This window comes from Leptodactylus fuscus, chromosome 6, assembly GCF_031893055.1.
Source record: "Leptodactylus fuscus isolate aLepFus1 chromosome 6, aLepFus1.hap2, whole genome shotgun sequence".
In the NCBI taxonomy this organism is placed as follows: domain Eukaryota; kingdom Metazoa; phylum Chordata; class Amphibia; order Anura; family Leptodactylidae; genus Leptodactylus; species Leptodactylus fuscus.
Genome location: NC_134270.1, coordinates 131,241,347 through 131,266,052, shown reverse-complemented (window position 1 = coordinate 131,266,052; position 24,706 = coordinate 131,241,347). Strand labels below are relative to the sequence as shown.

At 42.0% G+C, this 24,706-nt stretch overlaps 1 protein-coding gene across 1 annotated transcript; it reads left to right on the top strand.

The window, feature by feature from the left end:
- The first annotated feature begins 1,195 nt into the window (after positions 1-1,195).
- Positions 1,196-23,121, top strand: FAM83C (family with sequence similarity 83 member C). The gene is made up of 4 exons (XM_075278728.1): positions 1,196-1,878; positions 15,503-15,670; positions 20,889-21,013; positions 22,259-23,121. The coding sequence occupies exons 1-4, from the start codon at positions 1,369-1,371 to the stop codon at positions 23,049-23,051; spliced, it is 1,596 nt and encodes a 531-aa protein (XP_075134829.1). The 5' UTR covers positions 1,196-1,368; the 3' UTR covers positions 23,052-23,121.
- The last annotated feature ends 1,585 nt before the right edge of the window (positions 23,122-24,706 follow it).

Here is a 24,706-nt window from a genome sequence, read left to right as displayed (position 1 = left end):
GACAAGGACCCTTACACCTTTATTGATGTGATGTGACATTCATGATGCAGCAGTATCTGTGAAAAAAAGAATGATCTGCAGTCCACTAACAACACACTGATGTCTGAATAAACATTGAGTGAAAAATGAGGACACTATACATTGCTGATCTGTGAATAAGACCTCACTGTAAAGTACAAGGTTGTGGAACCTTCTAATATACTTTATGTTATAATTCCTCACTTTTTTGTTTTTAATCTCTGCTTGCTGTTAGAGAATAGGAACATTAGAATTTACATTCAGAAGTTACAAATGTATACAGACCTATGGTAATACTTGTCTTGGCTGAGAGTTTGCACATATGACAACCCCATGTGACCTAAATGGCTTGGAATTCAAGTTGACAGCTTTACCTTCTCTTGTACATTGTAGCAAACTACCAGGACAGAAGATAAGTTTCTACTGTTGATATATTTAGCTCACAGAAGACTCAAGCTTTGGGAAAAGGATTTCCTGATGTAACCGGTCTGGATACTATCCAGGCAAAGACTCAAAATATACAGTTGCTTAAAGGAGCAGTAAAATGTCTTCATCTTTACAAAACCTGCTCATATACATTAGATGTATGTTGGCTGAACCCACCATTAGATTGTTGACGGGACCAGGATGAAAGAGATATCTGGTGACTAAGCGAGGTATCTCAAGTATAGCCTAATAAGCAAAAAAAGGGAGTGAGGGGATGCTGGTAAGGGTCAGTTCACATATGCACCGTCCGCGCGGGTTTTGACACAGAGAGAGCCGCGGCTAAAAAAATCATCACTATATGTGCTTGCCTAAGTCACGTGACCCTATATACATATGTTCTACTTCACTTTTGGAAACACTATTGCAACATTTCTTCAATAATCTTAAAAATATATGTAACTTAATATGTACATGACATAGATCACTCCTGCTATTACATAGTGCTGAGGAACAATGGAAGGAACCATTTAGTTGGCAGTGCATTGTCCCATACAATAACACATGTGTTGTCAGGAAGCCTTATCTGTAGCCTGCTGGAACAAGTATAGTAACTACTTCAAGAGTTGTTAGCTGACTAGGTTTAAAAAAAAACTCAACAAACAGGTAGCTGGGTGGGGGTAGGGCAACATTTGACTGGAAGATCACAAAACTAAGTTCACTAGTAACAGGGAGACTGCAGAAGTATGAGGAAGTCCTGTCCAGCGGGAGAGATCATGTAGATACATAGTGAAACTCATTGCATGTGCCAAGTATAAAAGCGATACAGTCAGCTGATTTGTATATAAACAAGACCAAAGGCCTTGGAACACACAAGTCGGAGCTTTCACCGTTTCCTAGAGGACGACTATTGATATTCCTGCAGTGATGCTCAATCCTGAAGTACGGAGAGGGGTAAGGACTGTTGGACAACTCAAAAGCAGAGTAGAAGAACTTAAGAACCCTTGGAGACAAAGTTCTCCTTTGGTGCTGAATTACAATGAGTCTGCACGCCTGGCCACGGATGCTTTGGTGGAACAAGGAGAAAAGGCGTATTTACAGGCACTCACCGAGGAGAAAGAGTTACCCTTTTTATCTACTTTGGACATTGACTATATCTGCAGTAGTACAAATAATAATAAATCTGAAGATGTGTCGCTGGACAAGGAGGGAGATGGCAATAGCTCTGTAATTCTTGATGGCTGTCCTTCTGAGCTGACATCTGGCACCTATTTTCCTATGATGTCTGATTATGATGCACCTAATCTGGAGCTGGGGTGGCCGGAGATCCCTCTTCTCACTCGCAGTAAAGGTACAGAAGTGCAAGTTATCTTCCAAAAACACCGCAACAACAGCATCAAAGATTTAATCAGATCCCTCATCAATAAAGCAAAATCGGTAAGTGTTTTTACTACGGCTGAATATATAAATACGGTAGAAACTTACAACTGAATATAAGGTTGTCTGCTTTGGAGGCCATGTCACAGAATATGTAAAAAAAATACCAGATGTCAAATGGACATCGTGACGGAAACCACACAGATATTATTTTAGTCATTGGGGTCTGTCGGGTGCCATTGATGTTACTCTTTTTAACAATGCGACATCTGTGTTATTTTCTGCTCCTATGACAGAGCAGAACAATGGACATATGTAAACTAAGTCAGTCCCTTATTTATTTCTGCTGTCTAAGCCTAATGTTAAAGGTGTTATAAACTGTAATATTCCGCCCCTTATATGAAGTATTTACAGGGGTCCAGGTAAGTGACATAAGGAAATTAGATATTCAAGGGACCTTATACTTTTACTGCAAAGCTCATTTTCTTTCACTACCTAAAACATAAAGAATTTCTTATTGATTATTGATTATTAAAAAAAGCTCCCATAACTCATCAGCGTCATAGTTTTACTGAAAGAAAATTCCAGGCACTATTAGTTCTTTAAGATAATAACCTCTGTCATGGTGACAAGAGAAAAAGGTGGGGGGGAAGGGTACTGGCTTAGTCACCACTGAATTCAGTTCAGCAGATTTAGCCTTTATGATAAGAAGAAGATAAGGTTGCATAACTGCCAAATGTAAAAGACTGAGCAGGCAATGATCAGGAAGAAGGCATTCCTAGGAAAGTTCACTCCCTACAATTTCTAGCTTATTTACTGCTCTAGACACAGTTTGCTTGTTTGTCGGGTGGTCGTTGGCATCTATAAGTGCATCAATTAATGCAGGGTAATTCCTCTGTAAAAGGACCCTTAAAGGGGTTGTTCCATTAAGGACGCTTATACTCTATCCACAGGAAAGGGAAAAAATGTCATATCACTTGGGGATCCAACCGCAGGGTCCCCCAGTGATCAGGAGAACAAATGACCGAAAATCCCCCATGTCTTCTCCTTGTGCACTTGCATGATTGGCGTCCTATTTATGGGACTGCTGGGGATGTAATCTAGCGCTCATTCAGAAGTAGGAGGCATGGGGACCTTTTGTGTCCTTAATGGGACAACCCCTTTATGTTGGGGACATCGCTCAGTGGACCTAGCCATGAGAAAAACCAGCCAAAATCGGTTGGATTTTACAGCAGCTTTCAGTTGCAATTCCTGGGTGACTGGACCTATTTTTTCCTCTTTGCACTACAAATTGAGGAAACCATTGATGAATCCACCATTGTAATGGATATACTGCAGGTTCTCAAGCGTGGGTTTAAAGTGTATTTCACCGCAGGCTTTTTTTGTGCTGGATAAACTTTCTGTTTATGATATTCATCTGATTTTGGTTTCAAACTAAACAACAAAAATTCTTAAAGGGGGAGAAAGTATACCGGAAAGTTGCTACTAACCCCCCCCCCCAAAAAAACCTGAACTTAAAACCCAGCCTTAAAGTGAATGTAAACAATAAAGGCAAATCGAACAATGAAAATACTTCACACATGAAATATACGACACAATGCCATTTATTTAACATCCATGTGCATTGTAACAACAATTAAGATGTTATTTTTAACAAGGGTGAAGCTCAACACAGACATTGTTGGGATGGGAATGCACAGTTGGCGTTTTGTTTTATCTCTACAAGGGCCTGAATTATTTACTACCCTATCCTGACCACATCCCTAAACTGATCTGTGCAACTTCAAGTGAAAATATATTCCAATCAAATTCTAATAGATTAGGAAGGAGAAATTGTATATGGAGAGCCAGGGGTATAGCTAAAGACTAACAGGCAATCGGGCTAAAGTTCGTCTTGAATCCCCCCCATGCTACTTGTACTTACACTCACCTTTTTATTTAGCACCAAGATAGGTTTGTTGCTAATGTTTTAAAAGGTGCACAGGCCCCTAGTTAATTTTTCAAAAATGGCAAGCTTACATACAACATACCTCCCAACCGTCCCAGATTCAGCGTGACAGTCCCGATCCCTGTCGGTGGGAGGTATGTCCAAGATTAAACTCATTTGTGTCTGGAGCTATAGACGCGATATGATGATGTCACTCACATTGTGTCTGCAGCTCCCTTGAACACCTGGGACAAGAGACTGCAGAGTGGCAGCATGGGAGCAAGGAGAAGTGAGTATCAGTGTTTTTTATGTTAAACTTTAGTATATGGGGGAGACATTAAACTGAGGGTCATATGAAGAGGGACATGAAACGGGGGGGGGGGCATATGAAAAGGGACAAGAAACTTTGGTGGCAGGTATAGGGGGCATTAAACTGTGGGGGCAGATGAAGAAGGACAGTAAAATGGGGACAACTGGGGAGGACATTAAAATGGGGGCAACTAGAGGGGGGACATTAAACTGAGTGAATTCTTGATAGTGAAGGTTACAGGTGCTAAGGAGTTTAATCAACCTAGTGTGATTAGGGTAATCTGTGGGTCTCCTTGGCTTATGCACCATATGAAAGCTACAATCTCAATTCTGATGCCAGAACTAATGGGCCCCTTAATGCTCCTGGGCCATGGTGTGACTGCACCCCCTCAAGTTACGCCCTTGACTGTGCACTTCATTTCCACCATGAAGAATTCTCACGGCCGTTACACAGTAATCCCAAAAACTAATAGCACTTCTCCATATTTAAAATTCCATCTTTGATCCTACTACAAAAGGATAATAAATAATTTCTCCCACATAGTAATAGTTCATTGGTGTTCCCAAACAGTAATAACACCCTATTTGTACCCCATAATGTGATCGCTGTCCCCTTTGTGCTCCTGTACAGTAAAATTTCTGCAACTCCCTGCCATGATGTTCTAACTGTACTTTTACTTGTTTTCCTTAACACAATGATAGTGTTAGCACTGGCACTGTACCCATACCTCCCAACTTTTGAAGAACCGAAAGAGGGACAAAATGTATAGCGCGCCGCGGCAAATTTAGCCCCGCCCACTTTTGTGTTGACCCCGCCCACTCGTTAATTTTTCATGTGCCCGCACACAGTATAATCCTCCTACAGTCACCCGTAAATTATATGTCCCCCCTCTATCTCTCCCCCAGTTTCATATACATCCTTCATCTGCCCCCAGTTTCATGTCCCTCTTCCATCTCTGCCCCCAGATTCATGTCCCTCCATCTCTGCCCCCAGATTCATGTCCTCTCCATCTCTGCCCCCAGATTCATGTCCCCACATCTCTGCCCCCAGATTCATGTCCTCTCCATCTCTGCCCCCAGATTCATGTCCCTCCATCTCTGCCCCCAGATTCATGTCCTCTCCATCTCTGCCCCCAGATTCATGTCTCCAATCTCTGCCCCCAGATTCATGTCCCCATCTCTGCCCTCAGATTCATGTCCTCTCCATCTCTGCCCCCAGATTCATGTCCCCCATCTCTGCCCCCAGTTTCATGTCCACTCCATCTCTGCCCCCAGATTCATGTCCCTCCATCTCTGCCCCCAGATTCATGTCCCCCCATCTCTGCCCCCAGTTTCATGTCCCTCCATCTCTGCCCCCAGATTCATGTCCTCTCCATCTCTGCCCCCAGATTCATGTCCCTCCATCTCTGCCCCAGATTCATGTCCTCTCCATCTCTGCCCCCAGATTCATGTCCCCACATCTCTGCCCCCAGATTCATGTCCTCTCCATCTCTGCCCCCAGATTCATGTCCCCACATCTCTGCCCCCAGATTCATGTCCACTCCATCTCTGCCCCCAGATTCATGTCCCTCCATCTCTGCCCCCAGATTCATGTCCCTCCATCTCTGCCCCCAGTTTCATGTCCCTCCATATCTGCCCCCAGATTCATGTCCCTTCCATCTCTGCCCCCAGATTCATGTCCCACATCTCTGCCCCCAGATTCATGTCCCCCATCTCTGCCCCCAGATTCATGTCCTCTCCATCTCTGCCCCCAGTGCCATGCCGTCCTCTCCTTCATCTGCCCCCAGATTCACGTTCCACCTCCACATTAAACTTACCTTCTCCTCCGCTCCCTCGCCGCTCTTTGCCCGCCTCTCTCGCTGACACATGCGGCTGAAGCAAGGAGCTGACACAGGTCAGCTGCTCGCTTCGCCGCTGCCCGCCTCTCTCCCTGACATACGTGGCTGAAGCTGCTCGCGTGCTCGCTTCGCCGCTGCGTCTCTCTCTCGCTTACACATGCGGCTGAAGCGAGGAGCTGACCTGTGTCAGCTCCTCGCTTCGCCACTGCCGCCGGCTCCTGGCTTGTACATCGCGTCTACAAGCCAGGCGCCGGCGGCGAAGCGAGGAGCTGACACAGGTCAGCTCCTCGCTTCAGCCGCATGTGTCAGCGAGAGAGAGAGACGCAGCGGCGAAGCGAGCACGCGAGCAGCTTCAGCCGCGTGTGTCAAGGAGAGAGGCGGGCAGCGGCGAAGCGAGGAGCTGACCTGTGTCAGCTCCTTGCTTCAGCCGCATATGTGTTCAACTCAGATCTGCGTCCTCTGGACGCAGATCTGAGTTGAAATCGGGACATACCTCCCTCCAACCGGGACCGCGGGACATGTCACCCAAATCGTGACTGTCCCGCGGAAATCGGGACGGTTGGGAGGTATGCTGTACCCACAAGATCTATTGCCAGCAATTGTGCAGCTATTTTACACAGCAATTCTTCTGATGAAACTACCAGGATCTGAGATCTGATCCTGACCGTTTAACCCCTTAGATACTGTGGTCAATTGGAAATGCAGTATTTAAGGTGCTTAACAGTCAGAGGGGGAGCTTTCATACAACATTGTGCTTTTTGTTCAGTATAGTGCATGAACAGCTAACACACACACACACTACTATTTCTGTAAATAGCGAGGGGCTGGAGTAAAATCTCCTGTATAGCCTAGAGGTCTTTTCTATACAGATGTATTATGCGAAAGCTGTGACTTTGGAGCCGCCCAGTCTTCCCCCATTCTATTTTTCTCCACAGGCTCCCTTCCTGTTGTTTATGCTGATATACCGCTACATTTAGCATGATCTTCTTTCTGACAGTGGGGCAATATCTTTCCTGGTCTCCTCTCCTCTACTTCAGCATTTCAGGTCACCAGAGAACAGGGGAGAAAGATTTACTATACACAGACTACCAGACATCAATGGGTAACAGAAAGGAGTGCAAACAAGTACAATCAGTCATAGTGTGGTGAGAGAGGCCTGTAAGGTTCCCTGCCTGCAACTGAAACATGTGTGACCCCTATAGGTAGGTAACTGGGAGGGACGTGGGAAGGGTTATAAACACAAATGAAGATAGAGAAAAAGTCGAAGGGAGCCTTCACACGATGTAACGCTGCGCTCATTCTGATCGTAAAAACACGCTCAGAATGAGCGCATAAAAAGCAGCTCCCATTGACTCGAATGGGAGCCGACATACGTGCACTCCCCATTGAAATCAATGAGAGGCTTTTTTCCCTATTGCTTTCAATGTGATACGCGCGTAATACATTGAAAGCAATAGGGAAAAAACCCTCCCATTGATTTCAATGGGGAGCGCACGTATGCCGGCTCCCATTTAAGTCAATGGGAGCTGCTTTTTACGCGCTCATTCTGAACGTGTTTTTACGATCAGAATGAGCACAGCGTTACATCGTGTGAAGGCTCCCAAAGGTGGCCATATACAGCATACTTAGGTCAACCAAATCTCTCAAAATTTGGTTCAATCAGCTGACTAATGTGTATGATCTGGTTGGCTGAGGCTCATTGAGTACATGTAAGGGCAATAGCATATTTACTATGGAGGCAGAGTAGGCAATTGCTTGGGGTCCACAGAGGGAGATGGCCCTTACATACCTCATACAACAGCAATCTCTTCTGGTATCTAGCAGTCCAAATATTGTAAATCTTTCCCCCTTATTGAGATTTATGACACAGTTTGTCAGAACATCATTAACCCTTAAATTAAAAAGCATCAGAAGGCTTGTATATAGTCAAAATGGGAGGTGGTGAAGAAAAACGTTTGAAAGGGATGAATCCTGAAAGTGTTTTTGTCAGCAGTACAGCAGCTTATTCTACTATTGTAACTGAAATCATAAATGCTCATCAGATCAAAGTATGTGTATGTATGATATACTATGTATGGGGGAATTGGGCTGAATAGCTGCTGACTGTACGAGCACTTCGACTGACAGGCATTGAAGACGCATGTGCTACTTAAGGCTCAGTCTAAATGGCATACAGTCCTATGAAAAAGTTTGGGCACCCCTATTAATCTTAATCATTTTTAGTTCTAAATATTTTGGTGTTTGCAACAGCCATTTCAGTTTGATATATCTAATAACTGATGGACACAGTAATATTTCAGGATTGAAATGAGGTTTATTGTACTAACAGAAAATGCGCAATATGCATTAAACCAAAATTTGACCGGTGCAAAAATATGGGCACCCTTATCATTTTATTGATTTGAATACTCCTAACTACTTTTTATTGACTTACTGAAGCACAAAATTGGTTTTGTAACCTCACTGAGCTTTGAACTTCATAGCCAGGTGTATCCAATCATGAGAAAAGGTATTTAAGGTGGCCAATTGCAAGTTGTTCTACTATTTGAATCTCCTCTGAAGAGTGACATCATGGGCTACTGAAAACAACTCTCAAATGATCTGAAAACAAAGATTGTTCAACATAGTTGTTCAGCGGAAGGATACAAAAAGCTGTCTCAGAGATTTAACCTGTCAGTTTCCACTGTGAGGAACATAGTAAGGAAATGGAAGACCACAGGGACAGTTCTTGTTAAGCCCAGAAGTGGCAGGCCAAGAAAAATATCAGAAAGGCAGAGAAGAAGAATGGTGAGAACAGTCAAGGACAATCCACAGACCACCTCCAAAGAGCTGCAGCATCATCTTGCTGCAGATGGTGTCACTGTGCATCGGTCAACTATACAGTGCACTTTGCACAAATAGAAGCTGTATGGGAGAGTGATGAGAAAGAAGCCGTTTCTGCACGTACGCCACAAATAGAGTTGCCTGAGGTATGAAAAAGCACATTTGGACAAGGCAGCTTCATTTTGGAAACAAAAATTGAGTTGTTTGGTTATAAAAAAAGGCGTTATGCATGGCGTCCAAAAAGAAACAGCATTCCAAGAAAAACACATGCTACCCACTGTAAAATTTGGTGGAGGTTCCATCATGCTTTGGGGCTGTGTGGCCAATGCCGGCATCGGGAATCTTGTTAAAGTTGAGGGTCGCATGGATTCCACTCAGTATCAGCAGATTCTTGAGAATAATGTTCAAGAATCAGTGACGAAGTTGAAGTTACGCCGGGGATGGATATTTCAGCAAGACAATGATCCAAAACACTGCTCCAAATCCTCAGGCATTCATGCAGAGGAACAATTACAATGTTCTGGAATGGCCATCCCAGTCCCCAGACCTGAATATCATTGAACATCTGTGGGATGATTTGAAGCGGGCTGTCCATGCTCGGCGACCATCTAACTTAACTGAACTTGAATTGTTTGTCCAAAATACCTTTATCCAGGATCCAGGAACTGATTAAAAGCTACAGGAAGCGACTAGAGGCTGTTATCTTTGCAAAAGGAGGATCTACTAAATATTAATGTCACTTTTCTGTTGAGGTGCCCATACTTTTGCACCGGTCAAATTTTAGTTTAATGCATATTGCACATTTTCTGTTAGTAGAATAAACCTCATTTCAATCCTGAAATATTACTGTGTCCATCAGTTATTAGATATATCAAACTGAAATGGCTGTTGCAAATACCAAAATATTTAGAACTAAAAATGATTAAGATTAATAGGGGTGCCCAAACTTTTTCATAGGACTGTATATGCAGTAACCTTTGCATTGTCCTTATGTGTACCTACTAGGCAGTGTATGAGATGAGTGATGTTGTGATTATACATATTTCCTATAACACTGACAATGAATGCATTGTATTTCAGTATAAAGTGTTGCCTAGGTGCAATAGTCCTTAAACAAACAGAGATCTGGATTCCAATGTAGGTGAAGCTAATGACAGGACGTGCAAGATAAAGCAATAATGTTCCACAAGAATATCAATATTCTCACCACATGCTAAGTCTAGCTAGACTAATTGTCTGGGACTAAAAAATGGGAGTAATTACCTTGAGTATGGATATTGCTGCACATACTTTCTAATGTCATTTCTCCAAACCAAGATCTTAAAAGGAACGTTACATGAAAAATGCAGCCTGATTTGTACATAGTATCAGAGGAGGCTGACCAGATTGATGTAAAGACTTGTGTGAAAAGATTCAGTATAAACAAAGGGACACAGTCACCTGGGTTCACTATGGGAGCTAGAGGCCTCCTGTTGGCCATTCCTGATCCAGTGACACAGTTCCGGATTCTGTGCAATGTCCTGCCATCCCCGGCAGCATTGCTTGATTTCAACTCTATCTGCATCTTTAGTACCTTAGTTGTTCTTGCTAAGTTGTCCTCCTGACTGTGCATATCCATACATGTGTATCACAAGTTAAAGGGGTTGTCCCATCACAAGGATCCTATCTATACCGTTTGTTAATGTGGATGTAAGACTTTTCCTATATACATTGCTTCAGCAAAACTGCTTTGTTTGTCCACTATCTTACTTTATTCATTTTTTTTGGGACACATCCCCTGACTTATCTGGTCATAAGTCAAGTGATGTATCTGCTGCTCTGAGGGGGGAGGGAGGAGGGGCTATGTGCACGGGAGCGAGCCTGGAGGGGGGGTAGTTTACCCTTTGGGGGAAGGGGCCGCCAATACAGACCCGGCATCCGCTGTAATAGAGAGGCGGATGCCGGGGACGGTTAGACGCCAGCACAGATGCCAGCAACATCGTTATGCTTCTGCCCTGCATGAAGCCAGCAGCGGCAGGAGCGATGCTGCTATTCCAGGGGGAAGGGGGGGAGGCCGAGGAGCGGAATAACAGCATCGCTTCTGCCGCTGCTGGCTTCATGCAGGGCAGGAGCATAGCGATGTTGCTGGCATCTGTGTCGGCGTCTACACTCCCCGGCATCCGCCTCTCTATTACAGTGGATGCCGGGCTGTATTCACATATGCAAAGCCAAGTGGCGAGATGCCGCTGGCCCTGCGTGCGCGCTTATAAACCAGTCTAGCCTTGCGAATACAGACCCGGCATCCGCTGTAATAGAGAAGCGGATGTCGGGTCTGTATTCGCATTGTGAAGGCTAGACTGGTTTATGAGCGTGCACGCAGGGCCAGTGCATCTCGCCGCTTGGCTTTGCATATGTGACCCCGCCCACCAATGACGCAACAAAGCCGGAAGACAGAAGATTTTGCAACAATGAAGACTGGCGAGTATGCGAAGTGGGACAACCCCTTTAAGTATCCTTTCTAAACACAACATGGTTTTGTTTGGCCACCCAGTGAGACAGGGAAATTGAAGCCTTTCATGGATTTTGTTAGCAGGCATGTAGGGGAAACCATGGGGCAATTAGTTGTTTTGTGGTTCACTATAAGGAACATTTTAGAGGTTGTTCATTTGAGTAGGATTTACTATAGGGAATATTATACTATGTGGGGGTAACAAGGGGATGTTATACTGTGTTCAGGGCACTTGTGGATCATTAAGCTGCAGGAGTACTAAGGAGGAATTATGCTGGATGGCATTAAGGGGGCATTATACTACGTGAGGACATAGTATAGAGTCGGGGCATTATGGGAGATCATATTGTGTGGGGGGCATTATAATCTGTGGACAGCATTTGTCCCTCTATATGCCCTAAGCAGTATGGAGGTACATCTAAGAGGTGGGAGGAGAACCATTTACAATAACCTTTGAACTGGACTCACCAATATTTTAAACAACTCTGGTATAATACGTAATTTATCCATTGAAATCTCTGTTCTTTCTCTGTTCTGTGTTAACAAATGAAGGTTGGTCCTATCAGTGACAGCTTCCCCTATTTTATTGTGCATACAATGATAGCTGTGAATCACTGATAAGACCACAAACTTGACTTCTTACCATAGAAAGGGCAGATATTTGATATAATATATTATATAATATTTGAATAGATAAATCGATTCCTGCAAACTACCGGTATATATCAATCTGCTCAGCTCTTCCTACTCTATAACAATCTGCTTGTAGAATAGCCAGCATTTTTCATGTGACTTGCTCCATTTAACTCTGATATACACATAAGACTAATATCAGACAGACTGTGGCCCATCGATTGTATACTGGATCATCCCATTGACCAAAAAATTCCATTAGTCTATGGTCCCGGTCCTCAGTTTGGGCATAAAGTTTCTCCAATTTGTCCAGCATTCCAATTTTTGTAGGGGCATACAGTATCTTAAATGATACTGACAATTATCCATTCAGAAACTACCAGATTGGTCTAAAGACAGACCAATAAAAAAAAAAAATTAAAGTTGAATAGTTAAAATTCTGAGTATCATCTACCCAGTATGATTCCGGCTAGAAGGACATGGGTTATGCCACGTGCAATTTTGGTTGCGGGTTGTGTTAAAACAAGCAATTAACAAGTACGTCATTTAATTAATCATATGTCCTACCACCCTCCATGCCAGGGTGAGGCTATATCCTGTTGCCAGAAACGCTTGGCACATACATAGTTGTTTAAATCAATAATTTTAGAGCAGATCATAAATGTACCAGATAAGTGACCCACACTGTTTGTCACAGTAGTAAGCAGGAGCAACCATGGAAAAAAGTAAAGAGTCAAAATGAGACAGTTTAGAAATATTTTCTTCCTAGGTCTTTGATTTTATTTTATTTTTTACCTTACCAGGATTTTTCTCTGATCAGGGCAAAAATGATAAAATTGGAACCCTCTGTATTTCAGATGGACTACTTGGATGTTCGCAGATCTAATGAATAGAGATGAGCGAACACTGTTCGGATCAGCCAATCCGAACAGCACGCTCCCATAGAAATGAATGGAAGAACCTGTGACGCCGGCCGGCCGCCGGCAAAGTCAGCGTCACAGGTGCTTCCATTCATTTCTATGGGAGCGTGCTGTTTGGATCAACTGATCCGAACAGTGTTCGCTCATCTCTACTGATGAACTAAAATCACTGCATCATTAGAATATTATTTGGTCTATATTGGGCACTAGCCCAATAGTGGTGGCCTATTTCCAGTGATAGCAAAGGGTTTGGCCATGTGCTATAATCCATCATGCTTGACAATTCTTTCCCCGACATGTGATATCAAGGGCAAGTTGGGGCAGCTCCATACACATTATATGGTTGTCCAGTCCTGACAAAATTAGCTGGATCAGCCAGGATTCCTCTACTGTGTATGACTGCCTGAAAGGTGTGATTCTCCAAAATTGATGGTGTCATTAAGGCCATCAATTTTAGATCAGGTAGGGTCTGAGTGTCGAGACCCTGCAGATCAACTGTTTCCCTGAAAGTACAGTTTACAGCAGTGTTTACATGTCATGTCATTGTGATTACATGCGCACTTGCTATATTCTTCATAACAGCGGTTATGGGTACTTCAGTGGTACCCATAAACTTGAATGGGACTGCCACTATCAAGAAGACGGCAGTAAGTAGTGCAGTGCCTGGCGTGCCAAGAATACATACAGCTGTGTGCCCAGGGAATCTCAACCGCTGCTGATCTTAAGGATAGGCCATCAATTTTGAAAAAGTGGAGAACCCCTTTAAGATTTATGGGCATTCTGACTATTACATGGCGTGATGTCACATAAGTAAACATGATTCAGACACCTGTTGGGAAAGGCACTAGTTTCAGCATAAATAATAAAGCAGAAGTGAGTCACAAAAGCAACATGTCATTATAATAAGTCCACGTGATGTTATCTCTCAGCTTTTCCTATCTGCAGTACTAAAGCTGATGTAGTGAAAGCTCAAAACAATTAGTATATTTGCTTTAGCTTTCAAAGAGTTTTATACCACACAACACACACTTTTTGGATCATTATCAAGAATTTTCTGGGACCTTAATAGCTGAGGCTAAACATTCATTCAAATCTATATCTTCTGACCCCCTAACACATGCAGGCTTGGTTTAGCTGAGTGTGCATATGTGGTCAATGTGTGGAGTAGTGGAATAAGCTGCTGTCAGACTCCTGGGTGGGATGGGATGACTTTGAGGGTCTTTACAGTGAGGGCCTGAAAACAACTTGAGGTCAGGGCACACATTAAGTATTCACAGTAGGTTAGCTACTGCAAAATCCTGAGTAGCTAACCCACTGTGAAGTACACTAGAAGTGTAGTGGATGGGATCCCATAGTTATATGCAAGATGGGATAAATAGTCACTTAAATCAACAATTTCGACTATTTCACTGGCACAAAAGATAGATCATAAATGCAGAGTATTAAGACCAGATGCTACTTCTCTCATTTGAATTAATTCCTAGTTTTAGATGCAAAACTGGATCCCAAACCTGATGCAGTACCTAATACGTATAATGGTTCCCTATTAACCGGTTAAGTAATCCACCTGGTTTCGTCATTTGTTATTTGCATAATCTGACTTGCAATCCAATTATTTTTAGAATTTTATTTAATTGTATAAAGAGTGTTTACTCTAATTATTTTTATAGCATCCTTTATAACACAGTGTAAAATTTGGAATAGCATTGAGGTCATGCTTACATGTCACAGTTTTGGTGCTAACATAGGTTTCCGGTGTCCAATGGGTTGGAGTCCATCAATCATAAGAGTCAGTGGTAATAGGAAATCACTCTGCATCTTCATCTGCTGTTAGCTCTGCTCAGCATTATCCAAGGGCTGTATGGTTGGCCAATACCTATAACAGGCCAACTATGCATTCTCCTGAAAAAAAAACCCAAAAAAATAAGTTGATCCTATAGGAAATAAAGTGGAAGAGTGCTTTCCTAAAGATGCTGTTTGTTTGTTTTAGTGAGCACGGGTCACTGTGAGCGACTAGGGTCACCACCACCTAACGGACATTAGTTAGTTTCGGCACCGATCTCTCCCTACTGTCAGAAGGGCGTTCCTGACAGTCTAGCTGGGCTGTGAGGAACGCCCCCCTGACAGTACATGTCCATAGCCTGTATTGTTCGAGGGGGCGTTCCTTACCAGCAATGACGCTGAGCTGTGAAGAATGCCCCCACAGTACAAGTCTATAGACAAGTACTGTCATGGCTGAGTGTTCCTCACAGCCCAGCGATGATGCTAAACTATAAGGAACGCCCTTCTGACAATGGGGAGAGATCGGTGCTGAAATTAACGGCACTTAGCTTTCTAGCAGTACATAAAGCTGCATGTGCATGAGGCCATGCCATTTTACAAATCAGAAGACACATGAAGAGACATTATTAGATATTACACTATGACAAAGAAATCAATATATCAAACAATAGGAGCGAGGCCCCTGCTCACAAGAGCTTACAATCTATGAGGAAATAGGAGGTCAGAGGGTTTGTTTGCTACAATGGTCCAGCCATCTTTGAATAAATAAGGTAATGTAATCATGCAAGCCAACATGGTCTGCCCAGTATCATTGATGTCCATCATGTGATACATCTAACACTGCCATCATTTTCCTATGAAAGAACAGAACAAAGGAAACATGCCAAGCAGATGATAATAATGCTTAAGATAAGATATTTTAATATATATGTCATGTATATTATGACTATTGTCATTTTTATAGGTTATTGCACTGGTCATGGATCTGTTCACAGACGTGGATCTCTTATGTGACATGATAGAAGCAGCAAGTAAAAGAAGAGTCCCTGTGTACCTGTTGCTCGATGAGAAGAACCTTGTATACTTCATTGAGATGTATGAGAAGTTGGGATTCAATAAAGTTCAAATACCAGTAAGTTCCATTATTTTGTAGTAATTTAAGTATATTGTACATGCATGCAAGGAAGAAACCCTAAATAAATCTAAACCAATATATCGCAATGAGGATCTCCTTAACCATAGCCCTATACAATTAGGGTAAAATGACAGATTAGCTGCAGAAATCTCTAAAAATTAAAATCAATTCCATAATACGGTAGTTCCTGAAGCATGCACATGGATTTCTGAAAGCTCCATTCAGATAAAGTTGCTTCACAAATATACTGAATATGAATTCATGTGACTGTTCCAATATTCACATATCAAACAAATTGTTTCTTTTTTAACGGCTGTCAAAAGATATTGTCTTCCAAGGAATGGCCGTTAAAAACAGATCTCTAGACTTCTTTTCAATGAGTGTGTACATCAAAATGGACAAATATAGGATTTGTCAGTGTGAATACAACCATAGACTTTCATGGTTTTTAAAACAGACGCATAATGGCTGTTCAAAAAATGTATATCACGTTTTTCACCGTCATGTGGGTAAGGCCTTAGAAAGTCTTGTCTTCCTAGGGAACTTTTAATTTTCTGGCAGTATATGTGTCATTAGTAAATACTTTATTAACACATTTTGGATTCCTTCCATGAAATCCTACATCTCTTTATTCTTAGGCTGCTTTCACTCGGAATAACGCTCCGCTCATTCTGACACGTAAACACGTATCAAGAGTGAGCGCTGTAAAACAGAAACCCATTGACTTCAAAGGGTGCCGTCTTACGCGCGCTATACATTGAAATCAATGGGTTAAAAAGCCTCCTATTGATTTCAATGTGTAGCGCACGTAAGACGCCATTACACTTACAGACCCGGAATCCAGACAACAGGGTGGGTGCCGGGGTCCACAGCATCGCCACGCCCCTGCCAGGAGCGTGGCGATGCTGTACATTTCAAATTGCAGAAGTACTTATGGTACTTCTGTTAGCATGCCGGGAAGCAGACACATGCCGGTGCGGGCCTGTGCCACGTCACCTGGCGTATGATGGCGCGGTGGGGGGGAGGGGTCTGCGTTCCTGGCCTGCTAGCAGAAAACTGTAATGACTCTAGTATAAGCCGAGGAGCACTTTTTCAGCACAAAAACTGTGCTGCAAAACTCGGCTTATACAGTATAGTATACAGCTGCACAGAAATATCCTAATCCTTACTGTATTTACAACCAGTGGCATCTCTATCATATGACATCAAAAGTAAGTTTCTATGTTTTACAACACCTGAGATATAACAGTTTCACAAGACCCTCCCCTACCCTTATATTCTTTACATGTTACATAGCCCCGAACTCCATACACCATTACTAAATGAGAAGCAGGAACCGCTCTGAATACAGAAGCCACGGAATGAATAAAAAGTTGCAGGATTTCAAAGAAAAGAGCCAAAATTTGTTAGTAAACTATATTACAAAATTTATTAATGACAAATACTGCCAGAATATCAAAAGTTGTTAGTTACGTTTTAAGCTCTGATCTTTGTTGAAGGAGCTTTAAAGAGCCTTCATTAGACCACATAGTAGAGGTGCCTAGGTTCTATTTCTAGCAACACTTTTTTTTAGGTATGGCTACACAGGACACAGGATGTATAGCTGTGGATTTCCAAGCGCACATGCAAGGTTTAAACCAATATCTATCACACAATAAGAAAAGAAGATCCACTGTGTAAATTGATCTGTGGTAGGATACTAAATCCACAGCATGTCAACTAATGCACTGTCTACATCCCATCTGAGCAAACCGTAAGGCCAGGGTCCCACGTGGATGAAACAATGCGGCAAAAAAATCCTGCATTTTACAGCAGTTGCAAAGTTGATGTGCTGTCCATGGTTGATCCATTTATCAGATCCATGACCCAAAAGTGGATCAACTTTTTTTTTTTTTTTTTTAATTTCGTATAATTTTCGAGTTCTGTCAGTAATTTTCATGGACCCTTAAAGTTTAATGGAGCTCTGTGGTCCAGAAAATGAACCAAAATACAGCATGCCTCTGCTGTGTTCCAACTTTTTTGTGGAAAATGAACAGAAGACTGCCTGCGCCTATCGGTATCAATGGTTATGCTTGCAATCATTGATTATTACTGACATCACACATTTCCATAGCATTATTTCTATTATTAACCTCAGCCACTATGCCTAGTAATAGATGTACTCTAGCCATTTCTGTAGGGGTTTTCTGTACTACAGTCACCTCATTTACATCATAGACAAGACAGACAGGACTAGGATCAGTCATTGCATTTACTATGGATAACAAATTACATCATAGCTTTTTTACTCCTCCCCCCTGCACAGAATATATCTAGAAAACTCTCCCACAGACTTTAATGAGTCAGCTCTAGACTTTTGGTGTCCATGGCCACGTGACTGCAGTAAAGAATAATGGAACAGGAGAAAAGCTCAAGCAAGATGGCAGCCCCCATAATCATATACTGAAAATAGACTAAAATATCTACAATCAGAAAACAAAAACAGATTAGAATCAAGTGATATATTTGTCGTTTTAATAAATGAAAAAAAAAAAAAAACAGTATGGCCTGGTTCACATTTGCATTCGGTATTCCTTTTGGGAAGTCTGCTTGGGGACCCCGAACGGAATACCGAACGCATTGACAAGCGGTGTGCAATGAAGCACATGGACCCCATACACTATAATGGGGTCCGTGTGTTTTCATAAGCTCACCGCTTGTTAATGCTAACGCAGATGTGAACCAAGCCTAAGGGCCCCTCGTTTGCTGCATTCTTTTGAGCCAAATACTTGTACTTCTACCTTCTGCTCGATCCACTCCTGGTTTTGACTCAAAAACCACAGAAAAATCTGCAAGAAAAAAAAAGCTGCATTTCTGCAACTTTGGGCCTCAGCCTAATATATTTCCTTTAATACCACTTCAATATAAAATCAAAATCCCGACTCTACTTCATAATGGCAGTTGAACTTTGAATTTCGCGGTAAGATATTATTTGTGTAACTACTGGGTGGAATCTTTTTTTTCTTCAACTAATCTCTAAAGTTCCTGGTAGAATCCCATTACTTTACACATCTAAACTTGAAACACTCACATATTTCTTTAAGACATGCTGACTTGTAGGATTTATATATTACTCAGGACAATAACTGGGTGTTCACTTTCAGACAGAGGGTGGAGGACTGGAACATATCCTTCCATTGACAGTTAAATATAAGTAGGATTGCTGACATATAGTATATGTGTGTAAGGTTAAACCAGTGGACATTATCATAATAAAACCATTATGGCATTATCTGACCTAAACATGTTTTCATATTCCATTTAATATTTGCCAATGCTTGGGAATGACATTTCATACATTTTAGCCAGCATGCAATACGCTCATAACTTAGTGCTATTAATGGGTTAAAAGTATGCCCATATATTATAAAAATGCCCTGCTTACTAGACTTCTCTCTCCACATTTTTAAAGAAAGGGGAACGGAATCCTGTGACATGGCGCAGGTGTGAACCCGGCCTTAGGTGGCAGGGAATGCAGATTTTTAGAATGGCTATTTTCAGGATACTGACAGTCTATAGGGCTATTCACCATTTTGTTACAGGCCATGTAATCAGTCCATCAAAAATAAGGCATGTCCTATTTCTGACCTTTTTTTTCATGGATCATTAACAGATGCAAATAGGCTGTAAAACACTGACTGTTGTCTCCATGTTTCATAATTGTTTTTACAATGGTCATGTGAATACGTGCATCTGTATCTATTATTACACCCCTGATAGGGACAAACTTCTTTATCGGGGTTTTTTTTAAGGAAATAACCCAGGGAAGTCCAAAACCACTTACACTAGAAAAGGTGACCTTCCTTTCATTATAATGTTGTTGTCATATCCTGCAGTTATTTGTAATAGGTGACTCATCACATCATCTAATCATTTCATTGTACTCTAAATACAACATATTAAGGTGTGTCCATGTGTGAATAAATCAAACCTACAAATGATTTTTTGGCTTTAGTAAGAGCAGTCACTATAACAGGTTTCCTACTCTTCTACCACTGCCAGAAATGTATCTGCAGTCTCATGAATAGTAGCTGTAAGGTACTCCTTTGAGCGTAAGTCTTTAATCCTTGAATAAAGTCCATGGAGTTTTCCTCTCTGGACTTTCTGCTTCAATTATACCTAAACGGAAACCACCAGAGTATAACTGACATTCAGCGATTTACAAAAATTAGGGGGCATTCACACGGAGTAATGCCGGGCGTGCATCACAGCCGTACACGCCGGCGTTACGGCAGACTGCCGAACACTTCCCATTCACTTCAATGGGAGCGTTCGTAAACGCCGCTGTTACGAGCGCTCCCATTGAAGTGAATGGGAAGTGTTCGGCAGTCTGCAGTAACGCTGGCGTGTACGGCTGTGATACATGCCCGGCGTTACTCCGTGTGAATGCCCCCTTAGAGCTTTTTTGAAATTGCAGCATTTCCGCTGTGGATGCAAGAAACATACCTTGAACATTTCTCCCCATATAACATACCTAACAGGTATTTGGACAACACAACAGGATCCTGCCTATACACATACCAAACTCTATAGTGTTATGCCTATTCTACAATATTCGGAACAGCTAAGCAGTTTTTTTGCTCCTTCTGTACATATCAAGTATACGTATTACCCAATGGCGAAACATTTTTTGTTTTGTATATATAGTAAATGTAAAGCAAATGATGAAGGTTGTTTCCTGTAAAGCTGCCACACGGATGCTATTCCTGCCCATCAGTGACCAAATGTGGCCTAATTCTAGAGTAATAGGAACCTTTTACGTTATGTGGATGATGACGATATACTGTCTTATAGTATTCATTTTATTTTAGCCAGGTTTGTCAACATACCTAATAATACACCACTACTTACAAGCCATTATTGCTTAGCTTTACAGATGTTTCCTTTACTATACTAGAGTTGTCCTTCCATTTTCTCATTCAAAACTGAATGACGTAAGAGAAATAGACGCAAGAGAAAGCAATAGAAGAAGCAGGTGTATATTCTATTGAAGTAACTCTTTATTCTCTTGTACTATTGTTTCTGGAGTCTAACACAACCATTAGAATGGACAGACGTCAACATTTTGGGATGCTCATGCATATGAAATAACATACACTACTTTCCTTGTTACAAAGGAGTTAGAACAAACACGGTAAAATTTTAAAATTTTCTATAATTTTCTAATTTATTGTAGAATATGAAGATTCGCACTATAACTGGAGACACATACTGTACAAAGTCTGGGAAGAAATTTTATGGACAGTCACTGGAGAAGTTTCTATTGATTGACTGTGAGCATGTTATTGCTGGCTCTTACAGGTAATCTTACATTAAAGCTTCTTATACACAGACAAACCTAAGTATTAGGGTCCATTCACACGGAGTAACGCGAGTAAAATAACGGACGTAAAATTACGGACGTAAAAATACAGGCGTATTTTACTATAGAACTCAATGGAAACGTCTTTTTACGGCCGTAAAAATAAGTACAAAAAACGCCACGCGTTTCTCCGTGTGAATGGACCCTTACTCTAAAAATGTGAATGTGAATTAGGATGCAAATCACTACCAAGTCAAGGTGCTTTGTGTCGTAGCTTACATTTTGGACAGTATTTACCTAGCTGGGTCATATCCGTTGACCATGTATAGTAGCAGATGTTATTTCCATAGATCTGTATTACACAACTATGGGCACTCTCAATGCTGCCTCCTAAAGGCACTGTGCTCTCCCCTACAGACAATGCTTCCAAGGTAGAATACCTTCTTATATGGGATCACCAGCATTAAAATCATGGTTGCTTACTTCCATAAAAACGGTCATATATTGGTCCAAAGATTGTAGTATCGTAGCTCAACCCCATTTGCTTCAATGCAACTGACGCTAGGTTCACACCTGCGTTCATGTCTCCGTTCTATGGTTTCCGTCTTCTGCATGGCAGAAGACGGAAACCATAGATCGGGTCCGGCCGTAAGCGGCGGTGAGCGTTTTATGCTCTCCGCCGCGAAACCGGATTTTTTAATCCGGACACAGAGTACTGCATGTCCGACTCTGTGTCCGGATTATAAAACCCGGTTTCGCGGCGGAGAGCGCAAAACGCTCACTGCCGCTCACGGCCGGACACCTTTTTCACCCATTCAAATGAATGGGTGAGAAAGTCTCCTGCAGGTTTCCGTCTCCTGCATCTGTTTTATGCAGGAAACGGAAACCTGCAATAAGGACAGATGAACGCTGATGTGAACGAGCCCTGAGCTGCAATATCAGAAACAACCCACAGTCAGGTGTTGTATTGCTTCTGGTGCTCCAATATCTCCCAGTGCGGTCCGCTCCTGCTACTTTGGTGTGGCCAATCAGCGGCCTCAGGAAAGGGACACAGGACATCTCAGGCCGGCGGGGACTTCCGCCAGAGAAAAACACCAGAGCATCAGGAGTGGACCATATTGGGAGATGCCTGTGCACTTGGGACAGGTGAATATTTTCACCTTCTCAGGCGTTAACTCGGCAACCCCTTTAAGGTTTACTTTGTTACCTATGAAAACTTATTCTGACTATTTACTATCTTTCAGTTTCAGCTGGCTTTCAGGTCATGTCCACAGCAATATGGCAACCTACTTCAAAGGCAATATAGTGGAAGAGTTTGACAGAGAATTCCGATGTTTGTATGCAGATTCATTAGAAAATGACCACTTCTCTAGCCTGGAAAATGAGAACGGCAAACCTTTTGGATCTACTCCCACCAGGAACAGATGGCAAGCTGTAAAAGCTACTCATCAACCCCCTGTAGTTCTTGAACGTTCCATCCAATCTGACAGCAACTCTAGTACCGACAGCCAAAACAGTGTAAAGACACCGCCCTTTGGTATCAACCAGGCGGTCACTGTAATTCGTGAAGAAAAACCAGTGATGTCGAGGTATTTCTATAGAAACTCAAATGATAAACATGACGAGAGGAGTAAACCAAAGGTGGAATCACCCAAAGACCAGCGGCGACCGTCAGTTCCTCACACCGATCAAAATAATCTATTACTCATGCAAAAACAGGCATTATCAAAATCTACCTCTGATCTGATCGACAAACCTTCTACTATTAGAGCCAAGTTTGAACAGTCTCAGAACAAACTTCTACATCCACAAAACAAGATATCCCCAAGAATGAAAAGTGATGCCGCCATCAATAAAGTCACTAACTATGACAGCTCTCCCACAAATAAGACTGCTTTTGCAGATACAAAAAGGGAGGACACCAGCAAAGATTTTAAAAGAATGACCCTGGGACACAGTAAACTAGAACTTATCACAAAAGTTAATAACAAATTATTAGAGAATAAAGTGTACAGTCGATTTCAGACTCAGCCCTAACCTCAGTGGTGTAATGGAAAGAACTTATTTTAACTAACAAACATGGCAGATGTTACCCCAGACTTGTCATGTCTGGAGAAATGGTGTATCCAGATGGACTGTTCTATGTGTGTATTATATCCATCTCATATTCATCTCCTAAATGATTCCTAACCTATTCTTAATTATACAATATGTATAGTTAAAGGTACCTTGTGATATGAACAGCCAACCTTACCGGTCTATACAGTTAGTGGTGGTTTTGGAATGCTGTGCTTGGAAAACCGTGCACACAAAGTACGATAATAAATCCAACTACATAAGAACTATAATTGTCGATATGAATTTGGTTCACACCTAAATGTGAATCCTAGACATAAACAATTATAATAATGTCATATTCTTGTATATTATCAACCACTCTACCAAGGGCGTGTAATCCTGCTGCGTATTATTAGTCTGCTTGTAAAGTATTTGAATTGAAACTTGGGCGCGCCAAATGGATGAGTCATTTAATAAATAATATTTTAATACCAGTTTACAACACTGTTGCCTGTTTTGGACTGACCTGCTAATTTACTAATAACTGTTTTACATATTACGTGTGTTACTTTTTTTTTTTTTTAGGTCAAATTCACACTTGGCATTAAATAGTATGATCTTTGTTTCTCTGATAAACACTACACAGTCTAAATTTAATATATTTACATCATACAATGATACAATTGTACAAAGTTACAATATTAATTGCTTACAGAAAAACCATTGTAGGCTAAAACCTTGCGTACAGTCCTGCAGTCAAAAAGCGCTGTGGGAACAAATGTGGCGGCAACGCATTATGGTTTTCCTTGCAGCGCTTTTCACAGAAAGTCCACAGAGGTTTCCTCTGTGGACTTTCTGCTTCCATTATTCCTATAAGTAAACCACCGGCATTTCCGTAGGTATGATTGACATGCTGCAACTTCCAAAACTGTTTTGTAAATCACAGTGTTTCCGTAGTATGTATTTTCCCGCAAATTGAGGATGGGATTCACTAGAATCCCATCCAACTTGCTGTGACTGTAAAATGTCGTGATTTTTTCCGCAGCATTACCGCCGCAGGCAAACTGCATTTACGCCACCTGGGGCTGTAAGTTGAAACCATTGTAATGGGAGGTCATATCCCTGTGGAAAACCAGTAATTGGTTCTGTAGACCCCAAAAAACACTATAAAAAATATGGAAAGAATGAAGATTCAAGAAAAATTAAAACATAACTAATATGCACGTAACAAATCCTTAAACTTAAAGGGGTTGTCGCTTCACAAGGATCCTATCTATACTGCTTGTTAATGTGAATGTAAGACTTTTCCTAAATACACTGCTTCAGCAAAACTGCTTTGTTTGTCCACTATCTTACTTTATTCATTTCTCTGTTGACACATCCCTTGACTTATCTGGTCAAAAGTCAAGTGATGTATCTGCTGCTCTCAGGGGGAGGGAGGAGGGGCTAAGTGCACGGGAGCGAGCCTGGAGGGAGGGGGGGGGGGTAGTTTATACTTCCGGGGGGGGGAGGGGCCGCCAATACAGACCCGGCATACGCTGTAATAGAGAGGCGGATGCCGGGGAGTGTAGACGCCAGCACAGGTGCCTGCAACATCGCTACGCTCCTGCCCTGCATGAAGCCAGCAGCGGCAG